At 49.0% G+C, this 13,433-nt stretch overlaps 1 protein-coding gene across 9 annotated transcripts in view; it reads right to left on the bottom strand.

Moving 5' to 3' along the window:
* Positions 1-4,874: 4,874 nt before the first annotated feature.
* The window catches only part of TANC2 (tetratricopeptide repeat, ankyrin repeat and coiled-coil containing 2), a 471,789-nt gene continuing 463,230 nt past the window's right edge, over positions 4,875-13,433 (bottom strand). For all 9 annotated transcript variants that reach the window (XM_017950844.3, XM_031657665.1, XM_031657666.1 and 6 more), the window contains one exon: positions 4,875-12,528. In XM_017950844.3, the coding sequence (XP_017806333.1) occupies positions 10,563-12,528 (1,966 nt within the window). In that variant the 3' untranslated portion in view covers positions 4,875-10,562. The remainder of the gene's footprint in view (positions 12,529-13,433) is intronic.

The following is a 13,433-nucleotide window of genomic DNA, read 5'->3' as shown; positions in this document are numbered from 1 at the left end:
CCTCTCGCCTGTTATTTTCCTTTAATGTGGTAATAAAAGGAGCCAGAGCTTTTAGCAGCCAGAAACATGACGTTAGCTCTAGGCCTGAGAGAAACTGAATATCCGCAGGCTGGGCACAGAAGGTAAAGTGATTAGTGATATTGATCATGGCCTAGGGTCTGAAAAGGCCCAGCGGTTGTCCAGTCTCCACCCAGCAGAGGCAGTGTTTCTGTGTAGTTAGATAAACCCTTGCTCTCAGCCTGAGAGGGTGGCCTGGAGGGCAGAGCTGCAAAAGCCTGGTAAGAGCCTTGGCAAGGAGAATCTCCCAGTGTTTAATGGACCCCTTTCCCTTTGAAACCATTCTTTTTGATCCTTAAGAAGAGGAGCAAAGATTTTGGAACAAGCTGAGATTCCACTTTAGATCCACGTACGTGGCTCAGGCAGAAGGTGTGTTTTTGGCAAATTTGGGTGGGACTGCACTGTGCGCTTTGTGCCTTGCCACTTAAAGCAGTGGTCCCAACCTTTTTGGCAGCAGGAACAGGTTTTGTGGAGGACAATTTTTCCACAGACCGGGGGCAGGGGATAGTTTTGGGATAATTCAAGCACATTACATTTATTGTGCATTTTATGTTATTACATTGTAATATATAATGAAATAATTATAGGGAGCCCTGAGCTTGTTTTCCTGCAACTAGACAGTCTCATCTGGGTGTGATGGGAGACAGCGACAGATCAGGCATTCAATTCTCCTGAGGAGCAGGCAGCTGGATCCCTGGCATGCACAGTTCACAATAGGGTTTGCACTCCTATGAGAATCTAATGCTGCAGCTGATTTGACAGGAGGTGGAGCTCAGGTGGTCATGCTTACCCGCCGCTGCTCACCTCCTACTGTGCAGCCAGGTTCTAACAGGCCACGGACCCATACCGCTCTGTGGCCCTGGGGCTGGGGACCCCTGACTTAAACCAATTTAAAAACTCACCAGAGCTCACTATTTAAAGGGAGCCAACAGCAAATCTTCTAATAAGGTAACAGGAGTCCCTGCTTCCCCGCATTGGTCTCAACTTTGTCTTCTGCATTGTAGCTGGTCTCTAACGTGTAGGAGTTAGAGCGGAGAGGTCTTTCCTTAGGGCACCTGTAGAGTCCCTCCTGAATGAAGGCTTCCGTGTGGACCTTTATTTTTATTCTTATTTTTTGAGACGGAGTTTCGCTCTTGTTGCCCAGGCTGGAGTGTAATGGCACGATCTCAGCTCACCGCAACCTCCGCCTCCCGGGTTCAAGCGATTCTCCTGCCTCAGCCTCCCAAGTAGCTGGGATTACAGGCATGCGCCACCATGCCCAGCTAATTTTTGTATTTTTAGTAGAGACGGGGTTTCTCCATGTTGGTCAGGCTGGTCTCGAACTCCCAACCTCAGGTGATCCACCTGCCTCGGCCTCCCAAAGTGCTGGGATTATGGGTGTGAGCCACCATGCCCAGCTGAGTGTGGACCTTTATTTACTGAAAAGCATTCAAAGCACATGGCTTGATACGTGTCACAAGCTGGTTCCTCACTCAGCATCTCATTTCTTTTTTTTTTTTTTTTTGCATCAGCCTCTGAATCTTATGGATCTCTGTGAATGTTGAAGTGATCCCAGGCACTGGGGGATGATGCCTCCCTCTCCAGAGAGCCACTTCACCTCTTCCTCTACGAATCTCCAGCTGGATAACAGCAGGGACCTCACTTTCTTACTGGGTTTGGGAACCTGAGAGGTCCCAAAGCGACTCCTTGACTGGCATACAGTTATTTCTCCAAACAAGCACACGGCACTTCCCAAGCCATCCTCCCAGACCCAGCGCCTGCGCGCCGTGGGGCGTCATTCGGGTTGCTTGCTCTTTTCAGACCATCCCATCTGAGGAGGTGGCGTGGTGGAGGGAAGAACTGTCAGTGCGGCTCTGATTCAGACGCCTACCTTTGCCTCTGTGACCCTGAGCAACTTCAACTTGCAGGATCTGCTTCCGCATTTGTTTTGGAGACAGCAATGTCGTCTGTCAAGGTGTGAGGAATACATTAGGGAACGTATGTGAAGTCCCTATCACAGTGTCTGGGACACAATGGACCTCCCAAGAGGATGGCCTGTTAGAATGGACTCTGAGCACCTTCTCTTCTAAGCGGGCCCTCTCTTTATCGCAGGGCCTTCCAGACATGATACCCGTTATCAATGCCCCGTCTTATTCCTGAGAATGGAATAACTCAGGTGCCAAGACTCCAAGCTCCTCCAGCTTGTTTTTAAAGCTGAGAGAGGGTGACTCCATTTCCCGCTGGTTTGTCTACCTGTTCCCAGACGACCGCAGGGGAGTTTGGGTACCACGTGCATGAGCGTACTGTGTCTGCCTGCAGTCATGAGGTCAACCCATGAGCAGATGACCAGGGGAAGAAAGTCTGACCTGGTGCTGCGATCTACACAGACTTCTGCTGAGTTTGCTGTTTGCTTCTACTCTGAGTAGCTTTTTATTAAGGTTGAGGGTAAATTCTTTTTAAGAAGTATTAATAGTTTTTAAAAATGAATCATTCCCTTTTACCTTTCCTCCAATGTCCCAGGACTTCTTTAAAAAGCTGGGGGTTTGGCCAGGTGTGGTGGCTCATGCCTGTAATCCCAGCACTTTGGGAGGCCAAGGCAGGAGGACAGCTTGAGGCCAGGAGTTCAAGACCAGCCTGGGCAACATAGCAAGACTCCATCTCTGCAAAACAAAAGTTAGCAGGGCGTGGTGGCACGCACTGTGGTCCCAGGTACTTGGGAGGCTGCGGTGGGAGGATCACTTGAGCTCAGGAGATCGAGGCTGCAGTGAGCTATGATCACACCAGCCTGTGTGACAGAGTGAGACTCCATCTAAAAGCAAAGCAAAACAAAACAAAACATCTAGGTTGGGCGCAGTGGCTTATGCCTGTAATCCCAGCACTTTGGGAGGCTGAGGTGGGTGGATCACTTGAGATCAGGAGTTTGAGACCAGCCTTGGCAACATGGCGAAACCCCATCTCTACTAAAAATACAAAAATTAGGCCGGGCGTGGTGGCTCACGCCTGTAATCCCTGCACTTTGGGAGGCCGAGGCGGGCAGATCATGAGGTCAGGAGATTGAGACCATCCTGGCTAACATGGTGAAACCCCGTCTCTACTAAAAATACAAAAAAACTAGCCGGGAGAGGTGGCGGGCGCCTGTAGTCCCAGCTACTCGGGAGGCTGAGGCAGGAGAATGGTGTGAACCCGGGAGGTGGAGCTTGCAGTGAGCTGAGATCGCGCCACTGCACTCCAGCCCGCGCGACAGAGCAAGACTCCGTCTCAAAAAAAAAAAAAAAAAACACAACAAAAATTAGCTGGGCATGGTGGCGGGTGCCTGTAATTCCAGCTACTAGGGAGGCTGAGGCAGGAAAATCGTTTGAACCTGGGAGGTGGAGGTTGTAGTGAGCCGAGATCACGCCATTGCACTCCAGCCTGGGTGACAGAGTGAGACTCTGTCTCAAAAAAAAAAAAAAAAAAAGGAAAAAAAAATATAAAATATAAATTAAAAAGCTGGGGTTTTGCCAATGACTTATCTTTTATTTATTTTTATTTTTCTTTTCTGAGATGGAGTCTTGCTCTGTCGCCCAGGCTGGAGTGCAGTGGCGCGATCTCGGCTCACTGCAAGCTCCGCCTCCCGGGTTCACGCCATTCTCCCGCCTCAGCCTCCCGAGCAGCTGGGACTACAGGCGCCCGCCACCATGCCCGGCTAATTTTTTTTTTTGTTTAGTAGAGACGGGATTTCACTGTGTTAGCCAGGATGGTCTCGATCTCCTGACCTGGTGATCCGCTTGCCTCGGCCTCCCGAAGTGCTAGGATTACCGGTGTGAGCCACCGTGCCTGGCCCTGATTTATCCATTTTTTAATGAAATAACGGGAGCAGCCTAGGAATGGTTTTGAGATTGAGCAGGTGGTTGCTGCCAGAGTCCCCTCTTCTCTTTGAAGGCAATTGTGGCGTCCAGGCTGGGCTGTGTGTGGCCTGGAGTTTGTCTGCTTCCCCAGGCTTTGGGAAATGCAGGTACGCACAGCAGGAATGTTTGTTTAGCACAAATCTGATGTCTAGAGGAAGTGGTCTCCCTCCTCGCTTGTCCCTGAAGTAAACACAGAGGTCGCAGTTAAACAGGAAAGGCTGCAGGCTCAGTGCTGCTCCCCGTGACCCCCGCTCCCTTTTAGAAAGTATTGAGTCTCCAGCCAGTTGCAGGAAACCTGCTACTTTTCCATTCACAATGCAGCTGCCTAGCTCTCTATGGTGAGGACTGGAGTTTGACCAGATTTCTGATGAAAAGACAAAGCCCCTGGAAGCAGTGGGCCTCCAGTTGTGACGAAGCCCTTGGGTCTTCAGTGGGAACTGTGCCCTCTGCTCGCTACCCTCTCAGCATGCAGCCTCTAAATGCAGCCACTCAAGCTGGCAGCCCACCTCAGCCTTGGCTTTGGTAGGGTGGCTGGGTTGGGTGCAGCTTCAGCTACAAAATGAAACGAGAGCTCAGTGCTCCCTTGGTATAGCTGGAGAAAAACCTCTTCCAATGAAGAAAAAGCTTCCCTTTCTTGACAAATGTCACAAGCTGACAGCTCCTTAGAATAGCGTCTCTTGTTATCCACAGCTCTCTCCAGGGCCTATCATAGTGTCCAACTCTGAGGACAGGAGGTGCTCAATAACGTGACCAAGCGAATAAATGCACAAAGGGGTGGCTCTGAATGTCCCACAAGAGACCAAGCAAATCATCAGGAATTTGGCCTTAGCCCTAACCTGCCCAGTGCCTCCTGGGGGAGGGCGCCCCCATCACTGCATCCTCAGGAGGGTAAGCTTCAAAGCCAGCTCCCTGAAGAGGCTGTAACGGAAGGAGAAAAGCATCACAACACCGTGGTTTTCCAAGTGTTAGCCATTTATAAATAAGTACATTTGCTTTCATACATACAGTTCATTGTACAGATGACAATCTGTATACATGGGGCAGGAAAATGCATTCATTTGAACTTTTCACATCTATCTCACACAGCTCACATGTACAGACAATAAAACTGCTCAAGCAAGTACAGCAAAGGAAAATGTCTTTCCTTATACACAGGGGTCGATGCCTCTGCAGGGTGTGGGGCATCCCCACTGCACGGCTTCACAACTGTGTGGTGTTCACTGTATCGGGAGAGAACAAACATGCATTGGGTAATATACTGTACAGAGAAAGTCCTTTACATCGGAGTCATAGAAAACCTAAGGGAAAACTAAGTGCATTAAAGCTTTTTCCAGCAAGTGTCTTGAAAGGACAGCAAAGAGGAGGAAGAATCAAAATCATATTAGTACAAATCACTCTTTAATTGTAGACTGTACATGTCTGTACTAATTAAAATCATCTTGGATTTGGAGGAGACAGAACAGAGACAAAGATGCTGTGCTAGATGGAAAGGAGGCCACGCCTGAAAATGGCACCTGCCCTGAGCCTGATGAGGAACTGGCCTCACTCAGCAGGGATCAGCCAAAGGAAACAAAAAACAAAACAAAACCAGCACAGGAAGTGTAACTTACAGGATTTCCAACATCACCTGGGAATGAAGTGGAGATCTGGAGCCGGCATCTCTAACTTCCCCCCCCCCCCCACCCCAAGTAAATTGGTATGCAGTAAGGCAGGTACATTCAAGTACTGAATTTTCCAGAATTAACTCTTGTCTGGCTCTGGGGACCAAAGGGATTGAGTTGAGCCCCCTCTAACCAGACTTTCTGGTTAGCGATTAGCAAAAGAAAAATTCAGCCAGCAAGTGCTACAAAAACAAAGCAGCTAGGGCACTTCCGTTCCACAGAGTAGGTCTATCTGGAAAAATGAGCGCAGCGCTGGCCTGATCTCTATGCATCCAGCGGCAGCCTGGCAAGTCAGCTCAGCGTCGGTATCAGAGTCAGCAGGAGGCAATGAGATGACAGGGGTGAGGAAACATGAAAGTAACACTTGATTTTTGGTGTCCAATTATGCGTTCATTTGGTACTGACTTTCAAAGCTCTGACTGTGGCCACCATGTGGCCACAAGCATCTCAGGGTGGCTCAGCTGCTGTGAGGCTTTGGACACCGAAATGAAGGTTACCAACACTTCAGCCCTTGAGTGGTCTGTATGACAAAAGGAGTTGATGAAAACCCAGTGATTATTCAAGTAGCTCTGCACAGTGGCTCCACCAGCCCCATTGTGCTTGTGTCCAGGCCCCCAGCCAGCCACCTTTTCTTGGGAGCAGCCAGAGCTGAGTTCAAGGCATTGCATGGTGAAGGGTTCCATGACACGTCTTTGTAGGTAGCTCTTACCCCTAAGCCCTTTGTTCATTGTTGTTAGTCATGGTAGATGGTTGGTCTGGAATTCCTAGAGGAAGAGGAGAAAGAGCTGCACCTCCCAGTGAGCAAGCAGCAGGACCGCGCAGCCCTCGGTGTGCAGGCAGCAGCCAGCTGCCTTTGCAGGTCGGTTTCTGGAGAAATGGGCAGCCCAGGAACAGACAGGCAGGATGGGCGAGGCTGCTGGGCACTGGGAGCATCAAGAGGAGGCTGGGCACAGGGGCAGGCACCTCTTGCCCCCTGGGATAGCCTGTTCCATTTTGTGGCAAAGATTCAGTGAGCACTGGTTTTGTCCAAGGCATTTCTGCAGTAGAAAAATAACTCTCTGAATCAAACCACCCAACTGTGACGCTTCTGGAGTTATAAAAGCTGGAGGCTGAGAGGAACTGAGAGGAGGGAGGCTCATGGGGAAGAAGGGGCTTCTCCATGTACCTGTCCCTCTACCAGAGCAAGGGAGCTGTGGGCAACCTTCTCCCAGCCTCTGCCTGGCTGAAGTCCAAAGTATGTAGTGTTCAAAGAGTTCGTCTTGCACAACTGGCACAGATGCACGAAGACCCCTTCCAGGCCTCTGTTCCCTTCTCCTGAACCTCTGAGCCTGACTGCCTGTTGCCCTGGAAGCAGCTCCTCTTCCCCGAGGGGATACCGCGGTTCTTTGCTACACAACAAGCACAGTGCAGAGCCACAGTGACACCTAGTGGTAAACTATGGTGAAGCACAAGTGACGTCCACATAGCCTACTGTACATGACTAAAATCTAAGGAAAAATACTTATGGATATTAAATTAGATACTGATTAATTTTTCATTTTTCTATTGGGTACATCTCTGGAATATAAAAATACCAATATTTAGAGAGGGGTTCATAAACTACTATACAATATAAGGACTGAGAATACCTTTCTCTAAGCTGTTCTGTTTACAATAATTTAGGAAAAGTGTTTAATAATCCAGGCTTAACTACATGAGCAAACTTGTATATCTGGACAACGACCTGGGGTACTGTACATGATTCTAATTAATGGAATTTTCCTGAGCCATCGAGTTTAAGTTATACACATCTAAAAAGAGGGGCACATGGGGGAAGAGCGAGAAGGGTTTGTGCTCTATTAACTTGGGACTTTAATAGTGCACGTCTGCAACCCGGACAAGATACAACAGCAGATACAAAATGGTCTCCATTTTGTCATGCCAAATTCTCATGTTACACAGGTTTTCCCTTTACTTTGTAAATAAACATTAATTGTTAATTGTTAATTGTGTGCCTTACTGATCCAGTAGATAAAAGTAACCGTGTCTCAGGAGTCCCTAAGAACATTGCTGGAAAAGCACTTTAAAATCACTGCAAATATTTTTCATATTAAAAAATTCTTAATCTTTTTGATGCTTATATACAACAGTTATTTCTTGTGCTGTAAATGTTGTAATCCACTGCTTTATGTCTTTCCTTTCCTTATTTTTTCTTGAAAAATACACTAAAAGACAAGAGCAGTTCTGCTATTTTCTAATGAAGACATTACTCACACTTAAATACCCAGTACTTCAGTTACAAATTCAAACAGTAAAGTGCACCCATTTATAGACACGATGTGATAGAAACCCATTAGTGCAAGAATCCTGGGCCAATGGAACATACATCTTGGTGAGAAACCTGTTAAGCTGAAGTTTGTCACCTCTGTCCTCCATTTCAGGGTGGTATGAATTGAGTAAAACATTTCCTCCCACCTGAAGCCAGACACAGACTCAGCGAGTGTTTGCTGCTGGGGAAGGGGCAGCTCTGAAATACAGTACTCAGATCGTTCCATGGCAGTGAAGTAGCAAACAGGGCACAGGGCACAGGCAGTCTGCTTGTAAGGAAAAAGTCTCCTGCCCCCACAAGCTCTGGTTGGCATATTCTAGTCAACAACAACTGGCATGCAGCGGTGACATCTACTCCCTCTTATCATGGCCAAAAAGAATTGCATTTTGACTGTTGACATTTTAGGTGTTTTGCTGAATAGGGTATAGGCCCTACATCTCCTTTCTGTCCTGGAAAACTGAGAGACCTGGGGAGAAGTGGCATCAGTGGCATATTTGTAAAGCTACAGGACCTGCTCACTCTCTTGGACAGGTGAGTGTGGGTGGATGTGTGGTGTTTGAAATGAGCAGAAGCACTTTTCTAACAGACACTGAGAAATTCTTCCGAATGCAGTGGCTCCTCAGCGAGAGGCGGTTGTAAGGAATAAGATGCAAAGAGGCCAGCAGTGCCGAGATCTGGCCAAAAAGTGATCTGAGAGGCCACTGGGCTGCTGGCTAGAGGCTGCCGCTAGAGCTACACGCTTCATCTTCCTGATGTGAGAGAGAGGGCTATAGAGATGGCGGATGCTGATGCCCACCCTGGTCTAGCTGAGAAGGTAGTCCTTAGGTGTCAGGGAGGGTGGAAAGAGGCCAGGGCTTGAGTTAGTCCCACTAATTGCTTCCAGCACAAAGAGACAAGTCCTGGCCTGTTTTAGGTTTGGGGCTGGAGAGGTCCATCTATTTGGCAGAATCTAAATTAGTAAAGAAATGCTTCTGATCTCAGGTTCATGTTCCCTGTGTCTTAATGATCCCTTCAGAGGGCACTTATTATGACACATGGGTCTGGTCACAGCCAGATTTTTATTCAGGAAACTGCCCTTCCTGCAGCCCTTCCCTAACAGAGCAGAATGGTTCCTAGCAACAGAGAACGAATGCTCCTTTGTTTTGTTTCAGTTGCTTCGTTTGTTGGGTTGAATTGTTTAGTTGTAAGAGCTGATGTACAGCTAGTGCCAGGCCTGTGCCAAGGCTTTGCTTCCAATATTCTTGCTATCCACTCAATAGTGGCCTCACTCACTCAAAGGTCAGCCTACCAAATGACCACGAGACCTAGAAGATGTGCACAGTGACCAGATCAGAAGCTTGCTGTCTATCTCATGCCCCCACCCAGGGCTACAAAACAGGGCTAAAAGGGATCGTTCTTCACCCTGAAACACTTTTTGCTGTGTCTGACTTTAAAATATCACACTCCCACAAATACTTCTAGAAAAAGAAAAGAAACAGTTCCTGTAATAATAATCGAACTATAGATCTCAAAATGAAAGTAGACAACAACGGGCGTGACCCTGGGTGGAAATATTGGGACTCAGTCTATGGTCCCGAGAGATTCCAATCTGTTTCTAGAAGAACCGATTTCTGTATGACACCATCTGGGTTTACAGAAGGAGGGCCACTAGAACAAAATCTGGCCGTAGGTGAAGACCCAACTAACGGGACTGTCACACCAGCCAGCCTTCGGGAAGAGTTTCCTTTTCGCGGAGTATGACATTCAGTGATGTATCAGGATCTAAAAGGTAGATGTCTCCAGAACAGACTTCCTATCACCTTTCACTGAGAATTTAGAACAATCTTTTTTGTTTTTCTATGTAGTCATTCCTTCCCCTACCCTGGAAAAGCAGCAGCTTTTAGTGGTTGTTGGCTAAAAACCTAGAAAGTAACTCTCAGTGAATTCTCTTAATAGCCACAATTCTCATCTAATTTCCTTGGCTGACTGCAATATTTAAAGGGCTGTTTTTTACATGTTCCTATGATGCCTCTCGGAAAATCAATGTAGTGACATTTTACATAATTATATTGGGGTTTTCTTCCAATTTAGCATTTATTTCTTCTCTCTCTTTGATCCTTTTACCTCCCTAGGAAGACCAGCAATAATCCTAATGCACACTGTAGACCTGGCGGCTGCAGGGCGCTGGCGGTCTGGGGAGGGGCCACAGCATGAGAGTGCGCTGCGGCTGGCTGTGTGGGTGACACTGGCTAAGAATGCAAAGGCAAAGGGGCATCACACTCTTTCTAAAGTTTCTAGAAGAAAACGAACAAGAACACCTTATTTTTTAAAAAAGGAAAAAGACAATTACACAACAAGAACATCAGTGAAAGCGATTGTCTCCTGGAAAAAGCTGACCAGTGTGTGTGATCTCCCTGGGTTAAAGCACACGGCACGAAAATCTCCTCGTTGGCATCTGGAGAGAGGGAGAGAGCATGTGGCTGGGCACAGACAAGAGAAACTGAAGTCCTGGCTCCCGGGAGGCCGCTTCCCAGTCGGCTGCATGCAAAGGATTTCAGCATGTGGGCTGCCACCTCTGAACACCACACAGAAACTACATGAGAATTAAGCCAGGGAGCTACCTCAAATGTGGAAACCAAGCCTGAAAATGTGCAGTGAAAACATACGGGTCTCACTCCAACAAAACGTCTTTTAAACATTAGACTCCACAAATGGTCTCTTTGGTTTGATAGGGGATGTCTGCCCTTGCCGAGAGTCTCGGGACAGCTGCCTGTACAGGTTGTCCTGGTATGCCTGAGCCACAGGTAGAGTCCGAGCTACCTTCACATCGGGATAGGAGGAGGCCTGGCTGACTCGCTCCAAGAGGTCTCCACGAGACCCATTAGCCAGCAACCCATGGGGGCTGTAATAATCGTCCTCCAGCAAATGGCCATTCTGTGCATTGTTGGTTTTGTTATAAAAGGCAATGTTGCTGATGGATGACGGTGGACTGAAGGACTCGGGCTGAGGCAGGTTGCCTGGAGACGTGGGACTGAGGACGGTGTCCACGGATGACACAGCCCAGGTCCGATTCTGCTGGTGGAGGTGGGGGTACTGCTGAGTCCGTGCTGTTTTGTCTATGATCCCCATGAACGGTGTGGTCCTGGATCGGGTGGGCTCACTGGGGTAACCTCCTTGAGTTGGAGACACTGGCGACAGCTCGTCACATGACCTCTCATATGCGGGTTTCAGTGGGATCTCCATTTGCTGGATGGAAGAAGATGGCCGGAAGGTCGGAGTTAGGTTGGAGGTGGAGGAGATACTATTGCTAGATGGAGAGAAGCGAAGGCCTACACTTTGGGAATGCAGCAACGGCCTGGGAGTTGGCGGGTGGGGTTTGATTTCGTTAGGATTGACGCTAATAGGTCTTCTGATTAAATGTGACACATCAGGGGAACCTAGTTGGCTGGAGGAGCGCTCCAGATCTAGTTTTGAGTGACAGACTGGGTAATAGGATGCTGACTGGCTGCGTCCGATCTGCGGCGTCTGGCTGTATCTCGCGCCACCCCGGTATGCTGAGGAAGGCCGCTGTGGAAGGTCCTCTTTGGTCAACCCTCCATGCTGACAGATGGCGCCTGCACTCAGGCTGGCTTGGACGTGCTGCACCGGCCTCCCATCCCCTACGATCCCCCCAATTGACCCTTGATAAACCAACCGGCTCTGGCTGACTCCTATGTCTCCTTGTGAAGACTGGTATTTACTGGCCATTGAATGGGCTACTTGGCCATAGGCTCCTGTGGGGATGACGGTGCTTGAATGGACGGCTGGGCTGGGCTGGTTACTTCTCACAATCTGGGCCTTGGCAGGCTGTAGCCTGAGCCCTTGCTGGGGAACTGCCACAGGGAGCTGAGGCATCTGGTAGGGCCGCTGGGCCATTTTGGATAATGGAGATTTGGGTCTGCCAGGAAGCTGACTGATGTTTGTTTCCTGCTGATAGCGCACCGGTGAACCAGACTGGGATCTATAGACACTCATACTTTCAGCTGGAGGGCTGGCCCGATACTGAGGGCCTCTCCGGAGAGGGGAAGGGGGAGGGCTTGGGTATTCTTTGCCCTGTCCTCCCACAGGAGGGGGGCTGAAACGGTAAGATCCTCCCTGATGAGCCGGGGAAGTGTGTGGTGGGCTAGGCCTGTAATGTGAGTTCTGATGAGTTGGAGAAAGGGCAGGTGAGGTGGACTGATAGGTCTGTCTAGTGGGAGAGCCTACAGAACTACTGGACCGGAAGTCAAAAACCTGATGAGAGCCAAGAGGTGAGCTGGAGATGTAGGCTGAGTCCCGAGGCGGGGGAGAGGAGGGTGGGCTCTGGATGACTGGGAGCCCCTGGCTGGGCCGGGCCTCTGTCTGGAGGCCAATGGAAACATTTTCAACATCCTGTTCCAGGTACTCCTCCTCGAATATATCCTGTACAGAGTATATGTCTTCATGCTGTGGTTCAGGTTCTGCTTCTTCCGGCAACTGTTGCTGAGGCTGCGGTGGTGGCGGCGGTGGCGGTGGCTGCTGCGGCTGCTGCATCTGTCTACACTCTTCTTCCACTCGCAGCAGAAGCCTCTGGATCTCACGGTTGTTGGGACACAGCTTGATGGCCTCGTTCAGGTCCTCTAAGGCTGCTGCGAACTGTCTGCTTGACAAAATGTGAACACAGGAGCTGGAGTTATTCTGAATCCAGAGAAAGCACCAAGAGCTGAGAACATGGTCACTATCTCAGAGAGCTGTGGTGGCGTCTGTGGGAGTCTGGGGTGTTTCGGTTTAGTTGGATTTATAGGGAAGGAAACAGGTAGACTCATTCTGGAAGAGTCCGAATGATTCCCTAACCCATTCAGCCTCCATCTTCCTTCTGGCCTCTCTGGGAATAGTAGAGAAACGCCCCATTGTGTCAGTCCAGCCAGGCCCTTCAGGAAGTTGTTTTGGTGCCCAAACACACACCAGGCAGTATGGAAGTTGGGTGGGGTTGTCATTTACAGGGTCACTGTCAAGTAGCTTAGGAACAAAAATAACTACATATTTAAAAATCTTGCTGATCCAGCAGAAATTTTTCTTTATGTTCTCAATATTTTAGCTCCAAATTTCAGGCCTGTTCTACTCTAGGCAAGAACCCTGTCCTTTGCCCTTTCTAACCCTCCTCTCTCAGAACTGCTGTGTCTCCATCTGCTCTATCGAAGTGGGGCAGGCACTAGGCTTGCTGACTAGGCCACTCAGGGCTGGAGCTGAGCTGACTCCAAGGAGACTCTAGTTTACAAATGAAGAAATGAACTGTCAGAGACATTCCTGTCTTCTCTACTAATATCACCTGGGAGGGGCAACTGGCCTGGTGAAAAAGGAACGATCCAGAGGGAAGGAGAATTTGAGTCAGGTTTCTGTAAGGACTTTGTTACCCCAGCTAGATAAGAGTGCGATCACTGCCACCACCATCACTAGCCTCAACCTGAGTGTGATTTTCAGGACCATATGCCCCTGGTCATAGCAGTGAACCTGAAGCAGTTCTTTCCCATGCAGCTGGGGAGAAGGAGGGCAGAAGGCGTAAGA

Source organism: Papio anubis, chromosome 17 (genome assembly GCF_008728515.1).
Source record: "Papio anubis isolate 15944 chromosome 17, Panubis1.0, whole genome shotgun sequence".
Classification (NCBI taxonomy): Eukaryota; Metazoa; Chordata; class Mammalia; order Primates; family Cercopithecidae; genus Papio; species Papio anubis.
Note: the sequence above shows the minus strand (reverse complement) of the source record. Positions and strands in the feature narration are given on the sequence as shown.